This window comes from Dermacentor albipictus, chromosome 5 (genome assembly GCF_038994185.2).
Source record: "Dermacentor albipictus isolate Rhodes 1998 colony chromosome 5, USDA_Dalb.pri_finalv2, whole genome shotgun sequence".
Taxonomy (NCBI): Eukaryota; Metazoa; Arthropoda; class Arachnida; order Ixodida; family Ixodidae; genus Dermacentor; species Dermacentor albipictus.
In genome coordinates this window covers 139,991,548-140,018,928 of record NC_091825.1, presented here as the reverse complement: position 1 = coordinate 140,018,928, position 27,381 = coordinate 139,991,548, and the positions used below count along the sequence as shown (strand labels likewise).

At 42.5% G+C, this 27,381-nt stretch overlaps 1 protein-coding gene across 2 annotated transcripts; it reads right to left on the bottom strand.

Moving 5' to 3' along the window:
• On the bottom strand, positions 1 to 27,279 carry LOC135908377 (palmitoyltransferase ZDHHC18-like). 2 transcript variants are annotated; one of them, XR_010566302.2, is made up of 11 exons: positions 26,616 to 27,279; positions 25,565 to 25,725; positions 23,899 to 24,057; positions 21,320 to 21,457; positions 19,636 to 19,687; positions 18,506 to 18,608; positions 15,792 to 15,901; positions 13,203 to 13,293; positions 12,095 to 12,278; positions 9,552 to 9,627; positions 2,481 to 2,620 (listed from the first exon to the last, which is right to left on the bottom strand). XR_010566302.2 is itself a non-coding variant. In XM_065440150.2 (10 exons), exons 1-10 carry the CDS (start codon positions 26,849 to 26,851, stop codon positions 2,463 to 2,465), a joined length of 1,392 nt encoding a protein of 463 aa, XP_065296222.1. In that variant the 5' UTR covers positions 26,852 to 27,278; the 3' UTR covers positions 1 to 2,462. The 2 variants fall into 2 exon arrangements, 1 of the variants encoding a protein (XP_065296222.1); XM_065440150.2 differs by lacking the exon at positions 9,552 to 9,627 and having other exon boundaries at positions 1 to 2,620; positions 26,616 to 27,278.
• Positions 27,280 to 27,381: the final 102 nt, after the last annotated feature.

The following is a 27,381-nucleotide window of genomic DNA, read 5'->3' as shown; positions in this document are numbered from 1 at the left end:
TGTCTTGTATAAAATTATTTATTGCAATATCGATATGCAAAAAGCATAACAATTAAAAACCCAATGTACACATTCCACAAAAATATCTACACAGCATATTTATGTACATTTCAAGTATATTTATATATGTATATGTGTATAATGCATATGTACACTGATACAAGCATCGGTATATGCCATTGTCAAATACCAAAATCACGGTTTTGTGCAACACAACAGTACTTTGAAGCAAATCAGTGAAATGAGAATGATAACCAATGTTCCAGTCAAAGCCCTGAAATAAGTTAAACACACCGGTGTACTGCCAGCAGTTAAAATGCTGCCCTACAATATGTGTGGTGTCATCTTTATAGGCTCACATAACTGACCATCTAAGGTGCAACCACAGTTCTTCAAAAATGCTGCTAGACAACACGAATACAAAAAAATCTCGGGACCACTTCGAAGTCCGAGTTTACGCTGGTGAACAAAATTAATTTACCTCACAAAAGTTCCTTCACCTGCAGCTTGATTTGTACAGAATGCCTTCGAGCAGAAACCATAACAATGTGGCTTGCACACAATAAATATGCCACTTCCTGAAGCAAACATGCATCACAAGCTCAGTCAAGAACGAGTTATAACAGCCATTTTTTTTTTTTTTCAATGCGACAAGATGCAAGTGAAACGCACCAGGAGAAAGCACTTCTCTGCTGTAACACACGTCTGCAGTTTTTCAGTAACTCAGCGCCAGGCAAACAGTGCAGAAACCTGACAGATCTGAGTCATGATAAAATGGCAATTAGCAAATAGCAGATAGGCCTTCATTCACCACACTGCAGAGCACACCGAGCACCACTTAAACATGATGGGCAACCTGCAGCTCCCTTGTGGAGCACATTCTGTGCGCATTACCTACAGGGGTGGCCATCACAACATGTACTTCAACAAATGTACTGCCAACCAGAAACAGCAATAAATTCATTACATGTTCAACTGTACACAGGACCAACAAAAACATCAGTAAAAAGAAAAAAAGTCGCAATTTGACAGACAAGTGAGCTGAAATATGGGGAGCATGTGTGCGTCATTGGGTAAGACTGCCTTTTTTTTTTTCTTCTCTTTGTTCAACGCTATAAGTAAATGTCTTCTGATAGATATGGGGCAAAAATAAAAACAAAATAAGCGTGGGCATATAGTACTTATGCGAACTCACTACACACCAAATATAGTCTGCTATATAAAACCAACACCCACGCAGTATGGCAAAAAGGGCACACTCAATACCTGAACGAAATAAAAGCTCTGCTCTAAATGACGGAGCTTGCTAAAGGTACGGTTGGCGGGCCCACATTCAAAGACTCATGGAAGCCTTAGGTGTGACCGTTGTGCGATTGCCGAGATGGCAGTGAGCTAAAACGAAGTGTGACTAGGGGTTGTCTGACAGCGTGTGTTCAATTGCAACTCTGCAACGCTGAAGCCTGCGAACTGCAAAGGATATACTCCGACACCTTCCAGCCAAGACCCACGGGTATTGCTTAGCCTGATAAAATTTTTTTTTTCCATGGAGCAGCTAACGAAGCCATCCAACATGGAAAGCACCATATGGCATTAAAATGATTGCTACAACCATTATCTGGATCCATGAAGCAAAGCAAATGGGAAACACATTTCACAATGATTAGACAGTTCAAACCTTGCTAAAATATGACACACGTTGCTTAATCAAGAACGTAAGGGATGGATGGGACACAAACACACTGCTGAGGTGCACATGAGTGAGTTGTAAGCCAGGCAAGTGATTGCACTAATTGCGTAATAATAATAATAATAAACATGGCATGCTAATAGATCAAAGCTGTTCCCATGCCAATTAGGAGGCAAACTGTATCAGATGTCTGACTCGCGAGAAACTACAAAGAGCAAGCTCTGTTCATGTCAAGAGATAGCAAAGGCATTTCCGTAAGCTAACAAACCACATACGTTTCCCAGTCGTCACACGAGCACCCACAAAACATGGCAGAGCAGGACCTACAATAACTGGCATAAGATATGCACACAACAGATGTAAACAGTACCTTTGACGTTGTCCTGCCAATGCCTTCCATAGTCATCTTCAGCGAATGTAAAACCGTTTAAGTCAATTACGCCATACAAAATGAATGGGATACTGCTATCACCAAGTTCTGCCGATGGCAATGAGAAAAAATTGTGAGCAGTTGTGTTTTCATTCTGGCCTTATGGTGGCTAGCCCCAAACTTTGCATGCCATGATACATCGCAGTTCTTGGTTTGGCTCAGGGGTGGAGAATCACAAGTCAACAAGCTGTTTGTTCTCTGTTCCGCTGCCGCGACCTTGTCGGCCGTGCAGGAGGTAATAACAGACAACTGTGCGGTGGCCCGAGGCGCTGGCAAGAGGCGGCACTCTCTGGCGAGGAGGCCGCTCTCGTTTTCAGTGAGACTATGTGCGCATGCCTGGCGCGGTCACACCGAACTTTGCTTGAGGAGCGAGAGCTGACTACCAGCGTCTACCCCAAACTCGTGGTCGATGCTGTCTGGGAGTAGACCCTTGGTGATCGAACTTGGCTCGGATGGGTGGCGCGACTGCGGAGGCACTACGGCCACGGGTATGTGGCCCCTCCCTGTGGGGTGGACAGGAAAGCCAGAAAAATGTGGATGTGTCAGAGAGGTGCACACAACTTGGGAAAAGAAAAAGTCCCAATCTCGATCAAAAGGATGGCATGTGTACACATGCCTCTAGAGTCATATGCATACCCCCCCCCCTTGATATTTACCAGTGGTAGGCAAACTGACGCTTTTCTTGACCCTTATTCAGTTCACGGCCAGTCATTTGTTCAGACAATCACTGCCACAGGGTTTCTTAAAATTTTACCTGGAAGCAAAGGTCATGCTACCAGACTATGCGAGTTTTCTACTGCAGGCACTGTATCACCATGGGAATGCCACGATGTGGGCTTGCAGAGCTTCTGTTGCATGGCTTTGGTTAGAACGTACGCAATTAGCACACACAAATAAAAATTTATTAAAATGAAATCCTATCATAAAAGATTTGCTTGTAATACATACGCTGTTATTGTTTCGTATTCACATTTAATACAAGCAGGGAAAAAAAAAGCCAGAAGCAGATGACCTACACTGACGTATCGCAACTGCAGGCCTTGTATTTTCTCTTGAGACTTTAGTGGCCCGCTGGTACTGCCCACATTTGATAAAATTACATAATCCAACATGAGTCCTCATAGCTTAATAAAAAAGATGTTTTACACAATAATAAAGAATCTATATTTTGCATGTTGTCTGAGCAAAGAATGAACCACCGAGACAGATACAACACTGTGAGCCAGATGCGCCTTTCTGGGGTTTTGTCTCTCCGAGAAGGATGCCAATCGGAAGCCACCACTACCTGGCATTCCCATGCACACAACAGCATGGCAGTGCCAGTTTTACCTCTAGGTAACTCTATGGCCACAGCCTGCTCTGAGTGGTGCGATGCCCTTGAGTGCTTTGAAGCGGCCATTGGAGCAGGCAAAATCTACTTTTAGAAACGATGAAACCCAGCCATTAAGACGCAAACACCAGGAGAGAAGTAGACAGACACAGAGAGACTCCTGGAACAGACTCCTGTTGTTTACGTCTTAAAGTCTGGGTTTCATCATTTCACAACAGACTCTTTTACTTTTGGAGCACTTACTACTGATGGGAGCAGTACTGAAGTGCACTTCTGAAGTGATGGGTGCAGGCGTAAACGAAAGTGCACACAGAATAACTAAATAATGTTTAGTGTTGTCTTTAGTTAACATAATCATTTCCTCATAAGAACAGAAGCAAAACAAGTGATTCACCACAGCACATCACAACAGCAGTGACGAGCCTACCCTAACAATGTCATGCTACTTGCTGAGAAACATTAAAGGGACACTATAAAGACAAGCACTAAATTAGTCTAGTCTGACAAAATATCCTTTCAAAGCTCTATTTTCTTCAATTCTGCAGTAAAAAGTAGATTATTAGAAGACCAAGCGAAAGTCACGGTTGCCTCTTATTAAATTTTGTGCCGAAACCCCAATGCCAGTGTTACGCCAAGGATATCAAAGTATCTTTTTTTTTGTGTGTGTGTTCGGGCTGTTGTGCGCTGGCAAAAGTTCTTGAAGTTGACTAAGTACAGCCTCCCACTCTTCTAGGATGGGATATAATACAACTTCACCAATGAACAGTTATCAAGGCTCAAACAGTCAATGACAAAATCGTGATGTCACAGCGAGAAGGCGGGAACATGAAGGCAAAGTGGGTGTCCGAGTTTCATTTTTACGTCTTTTTCTGGCTTAGCAAGTCTCTTTTCACAGCAAGCAGGGCTTTTTGTTATTTAGATAGGTAATTCACCAGTGCAGATAAAGTTATTTTCTCTGTAGTTAATTGCTTCATATTCTGTGCATTCTGATTTTGTTTTATTAACCACAATCAGCAGTGCGAGCACGTAATGTTCTTTACTCCGCCACTGATGTGTACTCAAAAGACAAGGTGTTTAGGGCTATGCCATTTCCTCATTCATGTTAAAGATTGTACTACAAAGCTTTACCAAAGATACATGTATTGCCAATGACATAGTTTACAAAAAGCATGAACTGCGGTCTAGGACCCAATCACCGTGTGTGTGGTTATAATGCCTGATGTGAAATTCTCTTGAAAAGTATGCAACACAGTGCAATTAATAAAGTCGACACTTTTTAGCTCTTTTTTTTTTGTCTACAAAGCGCTATCACGCACACATCTGCCCTTGATGTGCAAAACTACAGTGTTGATCATGCAGTCGCAAAGCCAGCATGGCCACACAACTCACTGTAGCCTCACAATTGGTGCGTAAAAATAAGAATAAATTGGATTCTCTAGGCAGTCATGCTGGCTGTAACACCATAAACGAATGCGGTCAATGAATGCAGAGGCGCCAAGCTTTATTGCGTGTTAGCTTCCCAATTTTCACACCAACAAAACTACGTCGGGGTGCAGCAGTGGTGCAACTTAGCTCAAACAAGACCCATTTGGAACAGCATTGAGCAACGAGTTCCAGTGGGTGCAGATTGGTGCAGCATGCCCACCCCTGTAAATAGCCGCGCAATACTGTGCTAGATTTTTCGGAACTAGACCGTTTTTGAAAACTTGCGCATGTGCCATTTACAGAATATTAGACAAGCATTTCTTAACGAGAAGGAGAGACGCACAAAAGGAAACTGATGGCATTAGGGAGTGAAACTTCAGGGTCTAACTGCTGTGAACTCTTTGGCTCTGAATGGACCCGCCTATCCACCCCCGATTCCTACCAAAAACAAGCACATCCAGTTTTCTTTTTCTTTTTTCTTTTCTGCAAATGAAGCTGAAAAAACGTTTGAATTGTAATTACGGGGTTCAACATCCCGAGACTTCACCGTGAGTCATGACGGACACTATGCCGTATAATATGGTGGGGGCTGCAGATTGATTTCGACTTCCGCAAGTCCTTTTGACAGGCACTTAAACTTACGTGTGCAAGCATTTTTGTATTCCACTACCATCAGACCTTGGCTGTTGCAGTGAGGAATCAAACCTGCAACCTAATGCTTAGCAGCATCAGCAGAATGCAATACGTAGGTACTAGGGCCACTATAGCAGGTGCACGTAGAGGTTGACATGGATAATGCCATCAAATACAAAAGGCACCAACATGCAACTTCATTAAAAGGTAGAAATGCCTCGGCATTCGGTTAAGACTGACCCAAACTGTTAGAGGTACGCTCTAGGGGAACTTATATGGCATGTAAATGCAGTATTTTGTTGCATATCTTACGGTGCCATATCTCGAAAGTGGTGCTAGTCTAATGATTTCCACTAGGCAGATATGACTTCACTCATTGGCTTCATTTTTGCCAGTTGTATGTGCCCTAAAGTGAATGATCAAAAGTTATTTAGCACATTTTTGTTAACTAGTGAAATTAATAACCAACCTTTTCTTGGTGTTAATGTCTGTCTAGCCATATTAGCCTATCTGCAAAAACAGCAGCAGCTTAGGTATGACAGTTTCTTTTAAAATAAAGTGTTCTACATAAAAAGAAACGCCTGGTAATTGTAGACAAATATAGTATCAACACATTTTGCAAAAGTGTATATGATAACAGGCTGATCTAATGGCTACTTTCACGATGCTCCCACAACAGGAAGTGGTGTGCTTAGCTGTAGCTCTTAGAAGAGTGAATTGGCAAATACAAGTTGCAGCAGTCCTCTTTCTTTTTGATGTTCTGTTTTGTGAAAAACTCGCTAAATTCATGTGACAGAGAGGAAAGAAGTGTCACAGAAAGATTATGGGTTGATTGAAGGACGGCGAAGTGGTAAGCCTGAGAAATCACAACAGTCAAATCTCGTTACTACAATCCCCACATTAACGAATTTCTCAAATTTACAAATATTTTAAAAATCCCCACCGGACTGCCCATATGTTCAATGTAAAAATATTTCCGAACTATGAATTTCAACACAATGCATATTTCAGAATAACGCATGTAGTTTATTTTCCCATGTATAACCAAGGAACATCAGTATTACGAATTCGGCTAAAAGTAACAGCACCACAACTCTCGCGTGAAACAGAAACTGAGAGTGTGGTAGCTATCATCATCACCATGTCGAGTGCCAACTGCTTCACCACAAACTTCACCAAGAACTTCACAACAAAGGTTTGGCGATGTTCGCGCGAGATCCAGCAATTGATGCAGCTAGCGACGGCGCGAAGCAAAAGCAGTTTTCACTGAAGGACAAATTGGACGTATTGCAGGAAATTGATGCAGGGAAAAAGCAAATTGACGTGTGCAGACAGCACGGCATTGCCCCATTGACTGTTGAAAGACAGACATTTTGAAAGACTGAGACAAGATTGTCAAGCTTCACCGGGAATCGCAACTCGCTCCTACGAGGAAATGGCTGCGACTGGGATCCCAAACTTTCAAAATGTGGACCAAGCTGTTCTCACTTGGTTCAAAGATGCCAGACCGCAAAATGTTCCTGTGTCTGGCCCAATGCTCCAAGAAAAAGGTCAGCAAATCTGCCGATGCACTTCAAACAACTGGGTTCGACGCCAGTGCGGTTTGGCTGTTTGTTTTCCGCCAAAGAAACGGAATAACTTGGCAGGTAGTCTCGGGCAAGGAAGAGACTGCTGATAGAGAAGGCACGGAATCCTGGCGCAATGATCGTTTTCTAGAGGTGGCTGAATCGTACTCTGAAGACGATATTTTCAACGTGGATGAGACCGCATGTTTTTATCAGCTGCTGCCAAACCGGACGATGCACTTCAAAAGGCAGCAGTGCAAAGGAGAGAAGTTGCATCTTCGCGTGACAGTCCTGCTCTGCTGCAATGCAACAGGCATGAAGAAAATTAAACCGCTCATCATCGGCAAGTATGCGAAGCCTTGCTGCATGAACAACGTCATGTCGTTACCATATGACTAGCGTGCCAACAAACAAGCCTGGATGACCAGAGAACTCTTTTCCGAATGGCTCATCAAACTCGACGACCAAATGAGGGATGACCGAAGAATTCTAATTGTCGACAACTGCTCTGCTCATATTGTGAATGTTCGCTTGACGCACATTTGCTTGGAGTTTCTGCCACCAAACAACTCGTCCTTGCTGCAACCCCCTAGACCAGGGAATTATAAAGAGTGTGAAAGCAGAATTTCGTCAGCGCCTTGTGCAGCGGTTGATTATCAACCTCTGCCTAAAGCAGCTAACTGCAACCAATATTTGTCAGGCAGCGGAAATGCTCACAGGAGCTTGGCGGAACTTGAAGGCGTCCACCATTAGCGACTGCTGGCGAAAAGCAGGGCTTGTCAACGCGCCTGTTCAGCTTGAAGATGACCTGGAGGTGATTGACAACTCAGGAGACCGGTAGACCAAGGTTGCAGAACTGCTGACCACCGTCTCTTCATTCAACTATGTGGACAGCGACAGCGCAGCACTAATGGTGATGGACCTGAGAACTGAAGAGATTGTTAACTGTGTTCGCGATGCCTCCAGTCATGATGACGACCCGAAGGAAGATGACTATGGGTCACCGAACACAGAAGATGAGATCGTGTCGATCAATAATGTTTTAGTGCATACGAACAAAGTCCACACTTTCATCGCTTGGTGCAATGATGTACCTGACGAGGTATTGCGCATAGTGGAAGATGTAGACTCATTCCTATTCGGTAATGCATGCTGCACGCGCCATAAGAAAATCACTGATTTCTTCAAATAAAGCAGATTTGAAGTTAGTGAAACATTTTTATTTGAGAGTAGGCTTGTCTGCATACGTGTCTACTGTCAAGGCACGTCATTTTTATTCCTTTGTTTGTCCACTGGCTTATATAAGCGCAGGTTTTTCATTAAAACGATATTTCAAAATAACGAACGATTTTCGGTGGTCCCGCATGATTCATTATACCGAGATTTGACTGTACAACATCTGCCAATAGAACAACCAGACCTTGAAGAATGTTGAGAACATTTTAGAGTGAAAGGTCTCTTCTTTTCTCTTGACCTTCAGAAGAGCTCCGTAGCAGATGTGTCCAATAGTCATTATGCAATCTCAATAACCCACAGCCAAATGCCACCACATGGCTAGCCACAGCACTCCTCTCAAGGCTGCCTTGAATCTGAGCAGGATGGTGGTGTGTTAACTACAGTGATTACGGAACATGTCCGCATGCATTGTGATAGCAAAATCAATTTAATCAATGTAATCAAGAAATGTTTGTATCTCCATAGTTTAAATACCAAAAGCCAACTACGTAAGAAAAGCAAGCCAGAAGTTTCATTCACAACACCTGCTGCATTATGTTTGCAGTTTCCGAGCACACACTGTTAAGCTTAAAATGGGATACTGCTGCTAAGCAAACGAGAATGTCATGAAAAAAAAAAATGTTAAGTCTGTGAGATGTGAGGAAGATTCAGGGATAGACAACATGCACTGAGATTGCATGTATGTAGATTACTACACTTGGATTGTAGTATGAACACAGATACTGTAGTGGGGATTGAATGTCAAACTCAACGGCAGGAGTCTGCAACTGTTGAACTAATGAAAGAGAAATTAGGCACCAAATATCTGCTTCACACTCTAAATTATTCTGGACACTAATGTGCTGCACGCAAAGTGCAAGTATGGCCTATTTTCATTTTGTCCTACCTTGCAATCTGTCCCCATCCACGATGAAATTTGTTACGGAAACATTAGGCTGTAATACTAACGTGCTTCGCAAGAAGAAGAGGCACGTCAACAGGCACAGGAAAGAAAGGCAGCACAAGCGTTTCAGCAACCCGTGGCAAGCTAAAGGCACAGAGTACATGTCTCAGCCCATGGCATACTAGTGGTATGATGCTGCAAGGCTACTTGGGCAACACACACACAAAAATAAAGACATGCACACCTAAATAAGAAAGCAAGCACAGGCACCCTAGCCACAAGAGGTACAGGGTGGACAGGCAAGCCAGAAGCCAGCAGCGCAGTAAAACTTGCAAGGCAAACACTGATCCATATGTACTCACATGTCTTTTCGGAGGCACTGGAGGAAAGGTTAGGTAAATCGCAAAGAGAAGGAGAAGAGGAAGGAGAAACGTCAACCTGAAAACCACGGATCCATCACCAAAAAATGAAACCATAACCAACGAGAGAAAAAAAGAAAAGAAAAAAATGAAACAGGAGAAGGACATTTCAAGAACAGGTCTTAACTTGCAACAAGCTTTATCTCATGCAGTCAAATGTGGTGTGCAGGAAGAAGAGAAACAAGATCAAAGGGTGCACGGAAGATTCACCATTCTTTCTTTAGGCTGCTGATGAAGTTGGTAAAGCAAGGTGATAGATATTGCACTTGGGTTTAGTGGCATGCGGAAACAGCAGAAAGATCTAGTATGGTCTGTAGTTAGAAGATGAGATGTCTATTGTCTTGCATTTGTATTAGCAGTGCAAATTAAAACATTTATTTTATTTACATTTGGAACTCACAAAGGCTCTAACCATTATAATAACAATAGCATACATGCAACTGGAACAAGATGGTCTCACTCAATGCAAATTAATTTCTATCTAAAACTACAAAAAGAAAAAGAACAGAAAAACAATGCCGACTTTACATTTTCACCAGGCTTTTTAAATTAGGTAAACAAAATGCTCTGCATATCGGCAAGATCAAGCAGCTCTACACAGCTTTGAATCAAGTCAGCTCACAACTACAAACAGTCAAAATAAAGTTGTGGCTACATGCAAAACAACATGCACCTTACAAGCAAGAAGTCACTATTTTAAGATACACCGAATACAAACACCAATGTAAATGAATTAAGCAGAGCTACCCCAGATATCATGTATTAAGTAAAGCGGCTTCTGGTATACCAAAGCATACATGGTCGTGGTGGAGAGCCAGAACATTTATGTTCAGAACAAGCGTGCGACTTCATTGAAAGTGCCAGGATTAACAAAACCAGGCAAGGAAACTCAATATCACTATGCTTTAAGACATATCTAGCCACTGTTGAGTTTAATATAAACCACTACATGTCAGGACAGAACTTAGCCTCCTCACAAAATCTATGTACATATAAGTTACTTTCAGAAATTTTACCACTTTTGACGATGCAAATAAAAACAAAGAAGTTCACCTGTTCATGGCAGATCCTTTAAATGTTCGTATTCATGTTCCGTACAACATGAAACATGTTTTTCATCAGTGATTGAGTGCTCATGTGGCCAGTGATTTGCTGGCCAAATTGACCACAAACAGAGGCCAATTTTGAAGGATTTAAGCACTGAACACCAGCGGAGCAACCAGAGATCGTTATCCAAAAAGCGCGTTTAGTTTGAGTTCAGTTCTTCCTCACGTGACTGGCATAGGCCCATCGCATGAGGTGAAACTGAACGCAAACTGAATGCGCATTTCAAAACAACTACCTTCGATCGGGCGCCAGTTCACAATAGCTATAACCATACGCGGCAGTCCAGATGTGGTTGTACGGTGTTAATATGCACATCACACTTCGTCTCACCAATTCCATGCAGTGCTCCAATAGCTAAGAAGGTTACCATCAGCCGAATAGGAATGAAAATATGCTATGTTGTCACTCGAATAAAAACGATTATGTGCTGCTAATGTGTACACAATCCTTCAATTCAACAAGTATTGCACACCAGAAGGTTAGCTGTGGCTCTCCTTCGGTACAGGGTGACAACCCATAGCTTTTGCTGCTCGGTCAGATGAAGTTAGGTAAAGAACCGCTGTACTATTACTGTGCACCAGAGTATCGTTACTGTGCGCCAAAATCCCAAACGCTCTGATGCGCTGGAATTGTTTTGCATCCATTCATTCTACAGACAAAAGGTTGACTGTAGCAAAACATGAACTCGTAATGTCAATGTCAAATGTCAAAAATCAACCATCAATTGGGTGGATGTCTCATTTTCCCTTTATTAGTTACTTCGCTCCACCTTGTGGGTCTCGGCCAAACTACTACATCAACTACCTATATTAACAACACACCAACGGACAAAGGCATCCTAGGATCCCCGAGATTTCCAATTACTGCTGTTCAGTGTCAACCAAACCGCTCCTATGCCTGCAAATTTTTTTTGTATCATTACTCTTCCCAATCCTCTCCTGACCTTGACACCATTTTCTTTTCCTGGGTGCCCACTTTGTTATTCCAATGTACCACCAGTTATTTGTTCTACACACTAAGGGACCTGCACTGAGCTCTACACTTCCTCATGTTATTAATTTCATCTAAATCATCATGCACCAGCAGCTGACCTTTAATGTACACTATTGTCTTTCTACTTATCTTTACATGCCTAAAATTTCACCTTTTATCGCTCACTGCCCAACCCTTAGCTCCCTTCTAAGCTTCTTTATTATCCTTCAAATTCAGACAAAACAGGCTGGTGCTAGATTTTTTAAGCAAAGTACACTGATTATGTACATTTATTTCCAATGAAGATATGAAAATGGAAATGGTAAAGAAAAAGGGGGGAAAGGCTTGCATGTGGATAGGAGAGAAAGTAGGCAAGGACACAAACAAAACACATGCACCGCACTGACCGTGGCTGCCAGAGTTTTGATAGAGTACGTCCCGCGGGTAGGAGCCATTGGCTGCTTGGGGTAGTGTGGCTCGCCCCGTGTGCAGGGGAGGCCCAGTGTATGGCACATGGCTGGTCTTCATGTCAATCATGGGAGTCGGGCCAACAGCCCCACTCGCAGTGTTAGCATTGAGCTGAAGACCATTCTGCATTAAAAAAAAATGTGGCACAATGAGACAGACGGGGAAAAAAAAAACAGGTACCTCTTCTCTTATACATTCTAACTTTTAGAACCAGAACTTAACCTAGTTGGTATTCATTGCATGACATGTTTAGTTTACTTATTTTCTATGACATGGCAAGTGCACTGTTAACAAAAAGCTATGGCAGCGAACGAAACACCTGTCTTGTGATAAACCGTTTTTCTTTCGCTGTCCTCCTCTTTCTTCAGCAGTAAAAATGTGATGCATTTGAACCCTAATATAACAAACCTGGATATATAATGACATATAATGTAGTAAATCTAGAATTTGCTTGGCCATGCTTTATTTCCGTGAGTATTCAGCTGCTATTATGAAGCCAATATTGAAACATGCACAACCTGAGACACCAGTGGTTACAGCTAAGCCAACATTCATTAACTCATAGCTCAATTTATGTATTCCAGTAATAAAAATATCAAATACCTCGCGAGAGCAACTTCAAATGGCACATTCTGGATGTCCATGCGCGTTGGCTGACGAATTGGCCTGGCTGGCCCACAGCTAGCAGGCCAACATGCTGATCCCATATGATCAAATAGATTAGCTGAACATCATTGAAAGTGAAAAGCATGTTTGTAATTTAGCAATGTTCATGTGCCATATGTCAGCAGAGCAAGCTACCAAGCACCAAAAAATTTATAGGAGATCCTTCACTGGCCAGCTGAAGCCACCACACTTGCGCTTCTTTCGCATGAACTGAACCGAAACTTTTTTGCTGATATCAGCAAGTATGCTTATAAAGGAGCAACAGATATAATGAAGGTATTGTTGCATCAGATGTGATTCATTATAAGAAAGGTTGACTATACTAACCTAAGGAAGTAATGATATGAAACACTGCCCCACATGAACGTGGCATTCACTTACCCGTGATAGATGAAATGCTTTAACACTGCCGTAGCTCTCCCTCAACACCGGCCCGCTATCCGCGATCACCACACCTCGCCGATCAATCAGGCTGCAAGCAAAATACATGTACTGCCAATTACAAAACTATAGCAAAACTTGTGCTTCACAGTGGAGCCTAGAGCAGTGGTGGGAATGGCCAAGACCATTTTGAAGCAGATTTTATAGCACGAAAAATATCCGAATATGCAAATATTCCCAACAAAGATGATTCGTGTATGCAAGCACTCACAAACAAATCACAACCACCATGCAGCCACATTGAGTCAACCAGAACGCTCTACAAAGAAAGTGCTGTGTGTCCCCACTGGTAAAGCAAGCCACACAAAGGCATGAAAAACTCACGGCAAATACAGTCACATGTTGTGCAGGATGGCTAAATTTTATTTTAGGCCTAAATACATCTAGCCAGTAAAATGGCCAAGCTACAAATCCGCTGTGTTACAAACACACGCAGGTAAACAGGACACCACAAAGCAGCTAATAACATGCAAAGGGATAAGATAAGTTTCAGTTTGCCGAGCGCCCCGCGACACATCCATTGTACCGAATGCGCAAAGTTCGCTCCATCAGTTCAGGAACACATCTTCTTCAAGACCACACCGCCACTACGAACTATGAATGCAGGACATGCCAACAATGCGTATGGGCAGAGCTCGCACTACAGGCCCAACAGATATTCATCCTCAACTACGCACAACCCACGAATACGGCGCATAGAGTTTCCGAATGACTAATCGTGAACACGTGGGAGCATGCATTGGATTGGATTAGCTCAGTGCCTCTTTAGCTCATTTAACTTTTGAATGACAAGAGATGCGATGACACTCTGCGCATAAAGTGGTGGCAGCTGCCCCTTGATTTTCACTACAACATTAACTACATTCACTACAAATCCTCTTCGCATTGGCCTGAGAGACTACAAGGTGTAGGTTATGCTGGAGCAGCTTTGGAGCAATTTCTCTCATTTGTAGCATGAACGTAGCAGCTTTAACATGATGTAGCATATTGGAGCAACTGTAGCAGTATTCCCACCACTGCTAGAGCAAGACAAAGCGTTCATAAAAGCAGTAGAAGTTTAATCAGCAGCGAGGTCAACACAACAAAACCATTTCAATGAGCAAGCTACAAAGCCTACAAAAGGTTACATCTCTAAGCTAATGTGCCTCATGGATGTACCCATTGACAATTTAAAGTGCTATATATTGGAATAGCAAGCATTATTGCTCTCTTGCATAAAAGAAGTAGTGTGTACCATATAAGCTAAAGACTCAAAAGTGTGAACAGAAACATTCATAGACAATGAAGAGACGATCATACACTGCAAGTTACAGAGGTATACAAGGGAGGCCTGAAAGTAACGAGAACAGTTTTTTTCTAATTTGTGTAGTTCTTCGAAAGTACCCAAGCATTAATCACCTTTGATGTACACTCTCTTGGATGCAACGGACTTGCCCCTTTGCTTTATCGATTGTACAATATCCAGTGACTCCTGCAAACCAATGTCCCTCATTTATGTTGAGGTTTTCTTCCGAGCCTCCTCCACATCTTGAAAAAAACTTTCCTTTTTTTTAAGGTTTTGTTTTGTTTTGTGAGATAAATTGCAAGGGGGAGGATATGAGGAGAATAGAGAGAATGAGGTATCGTTCTCATCTCATTATTGTCAGAAAATGTTCTCAGTGCTGTATGGGCGGGAGCGCTGTCGTGGCACACAAACCACTCATCCGAGCTCGAAAGATTGGGGCATTCTGTTTGAACGGCACCACGCAGCCACCTGCACACTTCAACATAAGAATGCTGGTTGACCGTGCGGCCTTGCCTTACAAGTTCAACATGAACAAGCGCCTTGATATCAAAATTTGCCGAGAGAGAACAGAACCTCATATACACACTTTGTTCTTTGATATTCATCATCGCAAAGCCCACACAGATGGTGATAAGAGGTTTAAAAGAAAGCAATGCAGACAACTTTACACAAGAGTGCTGCTTGGACTATTGATGAGGACGGTAGTGTAGCACGTGCAGCCGGCGACACAGGTCAGTATTAGCTACCCTTCTGCCTCAGTGAAAAGATTTTGATCCTATCTACTTTTGGATCCCCCCTTGTATAATTCTGAACAGCTATGGACAACCTAACCACAAACAAGAATGTATTCTGCGCCACCCTAGATTAAGAAAGCCATGTACAATCCCAATTGACATATACACTGCAGTTTCAAGCAATGTACTGGCATATATATATATATATATATAGTCGAACCTTGTGATAATGAAGTCGCACCCAGCACGAAAATACCTTTGTTTTATTGGATATTTGCTAATAAGCATATCTTTCTCATGCACTGATATTGGCAAGAATTAGTTTAAGTTGGCTTCATTATATCCGATGCTTCGTTAAATCGAGGTTCGACTGTACAACTCCAATGAAGGCAACACTGCAGACAACACACTGCTGCAAAGAAGCAGACAACATCTTTGTGTTCTTTTCTGTTGCAGCATCGTCTGCAGCGCTGATTTACAATGACGAAGCATAAAAGTAATGTCATTCACCTTGGCGGTGCAGGGCTGCACAGCACCGATATGCAGTTGCTTATGAAAGAGCCCTTGCTGTATGGATTGTACACATCTTGCCCTCTTCTTGATGAGAAAGAGCCTTTGATCTGGGAACAAAGTAACCATAAGCACTCTTGTTACCAATCTACATGATACATAATTACAGCTCCTATCAGATAACATACATGTAAAGGGCCTGAGCCTTCTGGCAATAGTAGAACACACACAAGCTTGCCTTGACTATTCTCTCCAAGACACACGATTTCGTTTGCTTTGCAATGCAGCACTTCTTTAAAATCGAAGCTTGGCTGCGGCCTGGCTGTTCTCTTGCGGAATAGGCCAACCAATCACAGCGAAGTAAGCACACCGCTGGATTTCTCGCACCACACCAGACGGCGCTCGCTTCCACACATCCAAGGGAAAAAAGAAATCGGGAAATAAACAGTTTATGATAACTCAAAAGGAAGCTCCTTAGTCTTCAAAGCGAGATCAGGATGCCTTAGAAAGTGTAGTTTTAAAATGAAGTACACCAAGGAAGAAGAAGCATGTGCTTGCTGCAGTAAAGCTAGGTAAACGATGGAAAATGTTTTATTAGAATGTGAATTTATCTACCCAGTTGTCAAATTAGGGTCCTCAGACCTCCTTGAAGACCTTGGGTTCAGAGAGAGCAGGGGGAAAGTAAACATGTCCGCAATAGAGATTACTAAGAGGCGATTGGGGTTTTGGTGGCAGAAAAGTAGGGAGACCGAAAACAACGGAGGTGTACAAGAGAACAACGTTCCCAGTAGAGGTTCAGAAAGTTAGATGCTGGGAATTCTTGGTGCATGTTTCTTTTTTTTTTCAAAAGTATAGGTAGGACATTAGGCAAAATAAAAACGAGCTTGGTGGACAAGCCACCACACTGTTCCAAAGGAGACGCTCATAGTATCCATCCATTCATCCGTGGCAGTGGAAGCGTTGGCCGTGTGGGGGAAAGAAAAACAAACTGAGGATATTTAAACGCTTCTTACGAATTGTGAATGCTAAAGCATTAATGTCCAGCTGAACGCTGCTGAATGGTCCTTCGAGTTATAAACTCCTCCTGGGCAAGCGAACGCACTGAGACGCAGTTAGAATGCAGGCAAGAGCTTGAGTGGACAAGGAATGCACCAATAACACAGGCTTCCGAGAGCGAGGGTGATGTAGCATCACGGAGATGCCTCTTCCCCTCACGCAATGCCTGGCATGTTGGCGTTCCGTTTCACCTCCTCCGCTCCGTCGAGGCACGCTCATGCCGTGGCGTCGCAGCCAATGGGAACTCTGTCGAGCCGCGCTCGTGATGTGGCATTACAGCCAATGCGAATTTAGGCTGCTACAGGTACCAGACGCTTGCTCTTTCACTCAATGAGCCACTTGATGCTTTCGCATCAAAAAAGGAGAACTAGAAAGCTCGCCTTCACGCACCTGCAGCTGCATGGTAATGACGAAGTAAATGCTTCTTGTGGATAGAATAGATTCGAATCGCACTATGTACGTATACGCATGCTGCCTCTGAAACCATGATGCATTCAAGGCATCCGTCATACTCCCTAGTAGTCAGCAAATCTGCTTAACAAAAGGCTCGATATAATGTGTGCGCATCCACACACGTGGATGTGTACAGTCACACAAAATTTTGCAGTATATAGGTTCCAACTCATTGGATCTGCTGCATTTCTTTATTATTAATAATTACCACCAAGCATTTACCTTGCAGGCTATTGTTAACAGCACCAATGACAGTATCACACTGACCAATTGTCTGAAGGCAAAAGCATGACAACCCTGGAGACGCATAGGGACAGAGAGAACAATTCTGTGTGTGATTCAACATCCAAATACAGTGGAACCCCGACTATACGACTTTCTCGGGACCGCGAAAAACCATAGTAAAATCCGCACATAAATTATGCCTATAAATATACTACTTATTTCGCGCGATGGATTTACAAGAAACTTCAATGTAAACTACTAACATACTCTGCAGGGCTTAGAAACCCAACTTACCAAAAAAGTTAATGCGATAAGAATTAATGCTTCAGCGCAGGTACGAATCATGCTTTATACAAACGAACCTTTATGGCACTCCACTGCCTAATGCCGCGATTCCCGCCAGCCGGCGCGAACTTTAAAAAAACTCGGTAAGTTTCTTTCGGAAAGAATGCAATGGCAAGTATGCTAGGGATGATGAACTCATACAGAATTTGTATAAATCCGCCAGCTGCTGAAAGGTTTGCTTATTTCAGTGACCTCATGAAAGAGGCAACTTTTTTGTAATGTCGCGTTTTAGGGACTAGTATGTTTTGGACAACTGCAAGTCTGGTAAGTCTGAACAGGTTCACTATAAACAATGCGCAAAGAACAGGGACACAAGACAAGGAAGGACAAGGGTGTTGCTTCCTTGTTTTTCCCTACGTTGTCTCCAATCTTTTACACATTGTTTCTAATGTATGTTCTGAAGCATTGAGGCATTGATAGCAGTGTAGTGCAGTTTTATGGGCAGAACTTGTATTGATTTCTTGGATTACCAATGAGCAAAACTGTACCAATACCTGCACTGAACAAGTGTCCAACAAGTTTCAAACAGTCAGAGCAACCATCTTGCAGACATGTTTGCACATTGTATCGTTTGCCACATGAAAGTTGAAACACAAATGAAGAGAGAACACAAGAAAAGAAAGGCAGCAGCTTACATCTTCGTTGGTAGTCTGGTTGGAAGTAGTGAGGTAGGTGTGGAAACCCGCCAGGCCCATGATGGACCATACAGAGAAGAAGCATACCACTCCTTCAACCACAGTGATGGCAAGTCAAGGAATAGAAGCAGTAGCAGCAGGAAATGCTTAAAAATCATTTGCCTTAGTTAAAGGAACACCGATCAGAAAATGAAGTTGTGGTGCATTAGTAAATTACAGGTTTGCAATAGAATGGGCAATATTACTGTGAGAAGAGGCATAGTAAGTGAGAAAAAAAAACATAAAAATGAAATATGAATGGAGATGTTGCTCTGAAGCTGCTACGCAAGCTCGGTGTGACATCGAAAATTCTGACCACATCTACTCTGGTACAGTTAATTGTTTGATGCTAGATAAACACAATGGCACACTCTAAGCGAACCATAGATTCAACCTGGCAAATTTTGAGAATATTTTCTGCACCGCAACAGTCCAAATACAAGAATATACCTAGAAATTTGTGATGCCTCACTGTTTAAAAATTAAATTAAATTATGGGGTTTAACGTGCCAAAACCACTTTCTGATTATGAGGCATGCCGTAGTGGGGGACTCTGGAAATTTCGACCACCTGGGGCTTTTTAACGTGCACCTAAATCTAAATACACGGGTGTTTTTGCATTTCGCTCGCACCGAAATGCGGCTGCGGCGGCCGGGATTCGATCCCGCGACCTCGTGCTCACCAGCCCAACACCATAGCCACTAAGGAACCATGGCGGGTTATGCCTCACTGGTGCAGCGAAGTAAAATTAAAAACATTCAAGCTTGCCATTCATTATTTTCTCTTCTGGTATTAACTTCCTAGCACAAGTAATGAAAATACATTTAAGGAAGACTACTTAATCATACTAAACTAAGTTTGTGTTTCTATGTATTGTCCTTTTCACACTGCACCAAGCGGAATAGGTTGCTACATAAAAAAAAAGGGGGGGGGGCATTCCATGACTGAATGCTGACTAAACTTGAGGCATTTCCATCTGAAAGAATAAAGATATAAAGCTAAAAGAAGAAAGGATGTGAACTCAAAAGCCCATAATCTCAAGGTTAGCAACCCATTATCTTGGGAACACAGGTGATAAGCACAAAGGATATCTCGCAGGGGATTCCTTCACAGCCTCTAGGTACGACTCATGTTCACGGGCAACTGGAATGCATACAAAGGCAGGAAATATAAGAAGCAATGCCTGAAGTCCCATTGCAATGTCCGAAGCCATTCCTGTGATTTATACAACACAACCCTACTCCTATATGGTAAACAGCCAACACCAAAAAATGTGCTATTTCAACCAACTGCCTATCTTGTATATGTTTAGTGAAAGGTTCAGAGGCACTCGTAATCAGAGTCGTGCACATTGCAGAAAAATAAGTAACCAACTACAATCACATTGTTCAAAAAGTGTAGTTGATGTATTGTACGAGTACCTTGCACACAAGACTGCGGTTACTCAATCAAAAAATGCAATTGGTTGGCAGTTGGTTACATGCAATTCGTTACGTACGAGTCCGTTCCTAAGTGATCACAGAGTGACTGATGAACTGAAATGCAAGCTTCAAGAATTTAATGCTAAGTATAGGTTTGATTTTCCAGTTAGTCTCGTTTTTTATAATGGCTGATATCATTATTAGCCACCATTTTCAGTTCAACGTACTGTCATGAACAATGTACTGGTGTGAATGACCATAGCCATGAAAATAACCAAGGGTAACAATTTGTTTGTTTATTATTTGAACTGTGCCGCCACATTAAGATAAACAGTAATATAAACAGACGTTCATGCAGATATTCATACTGGCAGTACTAAACTGAAGACATGCACACAAAGAATGAAATGAAATAAATTGAATGAACTTCATCTCTATCTTCGAGTGCGTGTGTTTTGTTCCATTTTGTGCTTCCCATATGAATGCCAAAGTGCATTTGTCCCACTTATTTTGTTTCTTTTTATGGACGTTTTCAATATTGCACTGTAAATATACAGGATGTTTTAGTGAATATTGTCAAAAATTATTTTAAATTGATTGTGACAGATAGGACAATCTAGTCCATGGGCTGGTCTACTTGAAGAGGTGGACATTACTTGCACAAAAAATTGAAATGAAAAATTGACTTATTAAAAAAAATCAAGGCATGTATACACTTAAAAAGAATTGTGCGGATGAAACAATGTTACGAGATGTGACATCAAACCTGGAGTAAAAATGCACTGCCAGTCCACTTACTTTCTTAACAAAACACTGTTTTGCGCATTGAAGCACAGAAGTAACTGGAATGTGAATGCATTTCTCCGCAACGTTCAGGAATTAATATCTCAAGACTGGTGTCACCTTGAGAATTTGTTCCAAGTATATCCACTTTGCAAACTCAGTTCCCAGCTAGAATTTGTAAACTGCAATATGTGTCATAAGGTAAATAGTTAAACAATTCCTTAGTGAATTTTTGTTAATTAGTTGATTATGCATTTCAAATTTTTTTGAGAGAAATGTCCACCTCTTTGAGTAGACTACCTCATGGATGAGAATTCTGTTATCTGCCACAGGCAATTTACCAATTCTTGAATATGTTCGCTGAAATACCTGGCATGAATGCAAGCTGTAGCAACCAACTAGCCCACCTTTCCACCTAATTATTCACTAATCAGCTCTGTCCTGAATACTTTTCAGTAAAGTGGTTTCGTTACACCTCAGTTTCAGGAACACAAGCATTAAGTACCCACACCACAGCATTCTTATCACCAGGAAAAGAGTGACAAAATGGAGAGGCAAGGCCATAACTCACCATAAACAATGTGCGTGATGACACAGGAAAATACGAAGACACACAGGAAAGCTAGTGAAATGATGAATATGTAAAAGTACCGATAGTTTCTTTTTCCTACACAGTTGCCCACCCAAGGGCAGTGATGGTCAAACCTCTCTGAAAGAAAAAAAGAATATTACAATGCTTACTGGTGCTTCATGAAAGAAGAAAAGATCTGTTGGCATCCCACAGCCAGCTGACTACGGAGCACACAATAGCAAAATGACAAAATGATTGCCACAGATGAAGCCAAGGGAAATGCACACGCTTCAGTCAAACATATACTGTACTTTTACACATTTAACCTAACACAAACCATTTAAAGAATGGTGTATTTAAATGCGGCTTCGCAGCAATGTGCTATGCATTTTCACGAAACTACGCCATCTTTAAACACAGAGCAGCGATGAAGGCACTAATGGCTGGACATACAAATCAAGATAATTTCTGAAGCTTTGCTTCTTACCTATAATCACGTAGCGTTTCTTTCCTAAAGATTTGAAGGTTACTGCATGCAATTATAAGTGTAATTTTCCTTTCCGAGGGCTGTGGTTGGGATCGTGGGGTTATATGCATGAAGCTGCAGCATGTGCACATATTAAACTACAGTTGAGCCCGGACACAATGAATGCCTTAATTGCACAAAGTGTGTTCACCACATCAGACGTTCACAATAGTTAAACTTGCCCTCGAAACTACCGATGTAGAAGTCAAAAACACACAGAAGAGATGCTGTATTGCTAAAAATTATGTGCACAACATTTACTCGCAGAAATTGGCGATTGAGCTCCAAGTAGTTTCCGCCCAACAACCAAACTCCAGAAGTTTGTAAAGCTGTCGATGTGGTTGAAGGTAAAGCTCCTGGAGTATGCAAAATGCTTGAGTGAGCTATAAATTCTAAGACAGATGGTTTCGAAATACATTATAAGATATGAAGACGCCAAATAAATGGACAAACACAAGAGAAGAAAACGGGACGTTCACTCTTGTGTGTGTCTGTTTATTTGGTGTCTTCATATTTTATAATGAATAGCTACCAACTAGCCCAACAAGAAGTGCTTTTAAGGAATCGAAATACTCGGGCAAATCTGCGGCTCGTAATACCTCCGGGTGCCAGACTGTTATAAGGGGTGGTTCTCTTAAAGACTCCTTGCGAAACATTTTCCCATTTGGCTGAGGAATTGTTCGTAGTATCCAAAAGTTTGTTCTAAGTGGGACCGATATATGCAGCTTCGACTGTAAATCACAATCAGCATTGACCACTCTGTAGATACGCAAACTCGCTGCGCATTTTGACATCAGGTGCGTGGGAAGAAGGCAAGATGAAGCTCTAGAAAAACATGCTGAGGTGCCGTGGATAATGAGCATTCAGACACTACACTGAGCCTGAGGAAACACAGCCTGGAAAGTAAGGCTTTGCCTAGATGCACAAATGCACAATTACTGCCCGCACCATGATTCCAGCGTTACTCACCATCTAACCACTCTGCTCAGGTGCGAAGCAATGTTAGGTCAAATGCCAAGGATAGCCAAATCGCAAATTTGCCAACAATTTATACTGGTGTCCATAAAAACTATTGTTCAAGGAACACATAAGGAGGTCTTACATCCTTCTAGTTTTTCAAGTTTGTACACAAATAAAAGAAAAGAAGAAGACAAGAACGTGTCAGCTGCATGGCAAACCAGACAGCTACAGACAGAGTTGCTACAGAGACAGTGGCAACATGGATGAACTTGTGAAATATGTCCACTAGACTAGAGGACCACTATCCAAATAAACCAAGGGTGGGCACAACAGTTTATGGCCCCTGTGTTTGAGCAGCAATGATGGCCATCTTACAATATTAGTCAATTCTGTATAAAGAAGTAATTCTGTGCCAGTGCTCTCATCTCCTTCTCTTTTGCTCTGTGCTAAACTAACCAATAAGCCAATCTTGTGAGTTTCACGAAACTACAGCAGTGCTGCCGCAAAGCATGCACATAGGAGTAAACTGTAGCAGATAGGAAGGCAACTATAGCAAGAAGTATGTGTGTTTGCACCCTGACAAGCCCAAGATCAAAAGGTAGGTATATGAGAATAGATTCTACAACAGCAGTGGAGCTGAGGAAACACACATCACAACTTCTCCCTAAAATCCAGTGGCATTCTACTAGGCCGTTCACTTGATGTTGCTTTGAAGACAAACACACTCCACCAATACAAAAGGTAACACTTCATCTGTGTTCAAACAGCGATTCTTGCAACAAGTCAGAACCTCACTCACTGGTATTTGTTATTCTGTTTTCCTTTCGAAGAATTCTACTTAGAAAAACCATTCTCAATACAAGCACCCCCCCCATGCAGGGAAAATTACCGACTTTGAAGATAAATGTGGTGTTCCCTTTCATATTAGCAGAGAGAGCACATCGCGAATGTGAAGAGGCCTACTGCCATCATGGTGTCAGCTAGCCAGCAGCACTCTGAACGTGGTAAAATCAGTCTATTCTTTAAACATTCCAGGACACGTACATTAATGAACTGAAGAATCAGGCAAAGGAAGAAATGGGCGGAGGCTCACCAACACAATTGTCACAGAGACTGCAATGCGAAGCCCTCGGAGGCCGAAATATCTTGCACGTAAAGCAATATTTGAGCTTCACTGTCTGGCCGCTCACGACCACTTCTTTGGTACGGGGAGGCGGCCGGAACGTCGGGGAACTTGACCCATTTGGCACCTCTGTCATGGAAAGTGTTTGTATCTTAGAGGTGAAAAGCCATGTGGAAACACAGTCAAATGCCTTTGTGGCCTAATCCCTGTGCTACAACATTACTCTTATAGTATGGTATGTTTTTCGTTCCATATGAAGAGAAGGACAGGGGGGACCAATATCTGTGATGGAGTGGCTTGTATCATTTGAGCTCGCTTATATACTTCATCACACGGGAGTTTTATACTAATCTCAGGCTTGCCACATACACATGATTAAATATAAGTAGGCTTTAATATAGACCTCAAAGTTGCACGTGAGATTTGGCCTCCAAAGAATAAAAAAAAAACATTTCCAAGTTTTGATAAAGCAGTTTTTCCGGAAAAGAAAATTGCCTTTAAAGTAGTTTGAAAATGCTCATAACTAAATTTATGCAGGTGCTCTCCCCATATGGCTCTGCCAGGTGTCACAAAAGAAACAAGGTAATGTTGAAACAGCAAGCACTTTCTGCCCAATACATGAAGATTGAAAATATATTGTCTGCACTCGACCTCTGTCTCGCAGTACTTTGCTCCTTTGCTGCTATACAAAATGGGCCATAACTCAACACTGCTTATTTGAATTGCCAGTGCTTACGTGTGTGCAAGTGCTCACTTAAATGCTATCTATGACTAACACAATCTATGACACAATCTATGACTAACTTAGCCAATAAAAAACATTAGCACAGATGTGCTCTCTGTGCATGCAAGTTTGCCTCCCCCCTTTGGTCACTCATGAAGTGCTGCTTAAATATTCAATTGCTAATCACTAATGCATGATTACTACAACATGAAAGGCATTGACTATTGAAAGGCTATTAAATGGCATAGCTGAAGGTTCTGGACTTGCACTGAACACCTGGGGTTCTTTTAACACGTGCATGGGTGTGCGCACAGTCACTGGACACACCAAGCTCCTTTCTACTTCTGTAGAGATTTCGGGTTGGGGTGCCTTGAATTATGGAAAATAGTAAACTGGGAAAGTTAGAAATAATCTGTATTCAAAGCCATTTCATATTTGAAGGCACCTCTAATTGGGAGCCCACATCCAATAATCCCATGTGATCACACAGAATTGTTGCATATGAAGATGATGAGCCTTAAAAATAGGGATGTCATACAAATTGAGCAATTTTTGCTTTCCATTTCATTTCTCGCACACATTAAGCTTTATATTGCAGTATTGTGGAATGTATGATACAGTCGAGTCTAAACACTAGTACACGTCTATCCCAAGACATTTCCATCATTGAAGTACTACAGTCTCATCTTTTTTAAACTAATGTTCCATTAAGGCTAGTAAAGTTTTAAATATCATCAACACTAACTTCTCAAATAACATGCGCTGTGCAATAAATCATCCCGCATATTACACATTACAGCAGGGGGACTTGTTCCAAGCCCTGTTCAGCATTTCAGAACACAATCAATACAGTTGTACAAGAACTTGAAATATAGGCTGGCGTGTAATGCATGGGTAAGGCCATTGTCTCACCTATTTGTTTTTCTATGTCTGCCGCTTCTTCAGCACTGGCCCTAGGAATGACTCCAGGGTCACTGAAGCTAGTCCTAAACAGCGCAGACATCACAAAGAGGAACAAGACTGCTGCCACTGCTGGGATTGCTGGGCTGATCTCACGAGTCAGGTAAGGGCAACTGCACAGTAAGATGCACCACACAAATATGACAAACAAAATGGATGGAGCAAGCAAATAAGCAAAAAAAATATGTACTACATGAATTTAGCACAGTCTAAAAATGTCACTGCTATAAAATGTAAGGATGCTGCTACATATGTTGCATGTGTGAAAAAGACCAGCTGGGGGAACACACATGCTCAATTGATATATCAGCGTGAGTAACAACTGTGTTCCTAATATGACTGAGAAATAATGAGTCAACAGTTCCTTACAGATAATGCTTACAGACACAGAGTGCCAATGAATGTCTTTTATCTTGTTAGTTTTTTTTCTTTTGCTATGACAACCTGCGCAGTTTCTCGAGTACAGCAATAGCGCACGCACATCCGTCAGAAATGACGAGCATAATCGCTTGGCGGGTGTTGCGTATGTCCGCCATTAGAGTCAAGGCACATTACGATATCCGAAAGTTAACCTGAGAGTCACAAAGCCAGCCACTCAATGCACGAGCAGCGCGACATTCTTGAAAAAAGACGGAGGATTCCCCGAAAAATCCGGCAAGGTCCGTGCAACGATCCTGCTACGTGTGCCAATGCTATGATCTAAATCCAATTATCGGAGCGTGTGCGGATGTGGATGTAAACGGGCGACCGCTAAACACTATTAAGAAGGTGCAAAACGGCGTGAGCGAAGTGGAAGGACAGGTTCGCCGTATACAACGTGTTGCTTTGAAATGATAACGCGGTACTGGCGTTGTCGTTGGCCTAGAAGCACTGACGTCGGCCTACTAATTGCGTACACCTGTCGACACACATGACCGGTTCACGAAGCAGAGACAACAAAGTGCGGATCGACTGACAGACCGAAGGCTGCCAGGCGGTGTGCTGTTTTGGGACCCATACTCACTCGCACACAAAAAATAGAGTGCACGTTCCGACGATCAGCACGACGGTGACGTAGAACACACCCGTCTGTCGCGCCATCATGAGCCTGCCATCGCAGTAGAACTTGTTTCTTCCTGGGAAGACTTGCCATTTCTTGACGACTTGAGGCATGTTACCTTTGCGGCGGCCGTCCACGAAGGCGGGTACGCCGGACGGCAGTGCGGTAGAAACTTTGGAGTAAGCGGTCTCTCCTACCATGGGTCGGCGGCTGCGCGGCCGATGCTCTCGAGCTTCGTCTCCCAGTCGGCGATCCCCTAGGGCGTTCCCGAGCAGGAATCAACGCTCATGAGGCCGTAGAGATGGATTGGAGCATGGGATAGGCTTAGGGAGACGCGTAACCTCGACGAAAACACCGTCCATCCACACATCACACGGCAAAGGGGTCACAACGAGGTACAGTCACGACGTTCGGAGAGGGAGAACGGCTGACGGGACATTGCCACGAGAGGTCCGGTGAAAAACAGCTTACAATCCGGAGAGGTTCGAGCGGTTAGAAGAACACATATTTCGCAGACAGGCAACTTCGAGTCGGTCTCACCAGCAGGTTCACGTCAGATATGCAAGCACTAGCAGCAGAAGCAGTATCAGCGGTATTGCCCACCCAAGAAGGAGGACTCTAACCCGCAAGAGTGCGCTACAAAATGTGTTAATTTTAACAATTCACAAGTTTCATTTCAAATGAATAAACATTACTAATAATAACGTCGTAGAATTGCATAGTGTAGAAA

What these genes read in the sequence shown, in the direction of transcription:
- LOC135908377 (XM_065440150.2), bottom strand. Translation starts at nt 26,851, where the DNA reads ATGGTAGGAGAGACCGCTTACTCCAAAGTTTCTACCGCACTGCCGTCC. An exon ending in ACTCTATTTTTTGTGTGCGA is followed by an intron (nt 25,726 to 26,615) that starts GTGAGTATGGGT and finishes CTTACTGTGCAG; the next exon opens with TTGCCCTTACCTGACTCGTG. An exon ending in TCTCTGTGACAATTGTGTTG is followed by an intron (nt 21,458 to 23,898) that starts GTGAGCCTCCGC and finishes TTTTTCTTTCAG; the next exon opens with AGAGGTTTGACCATCACTGC.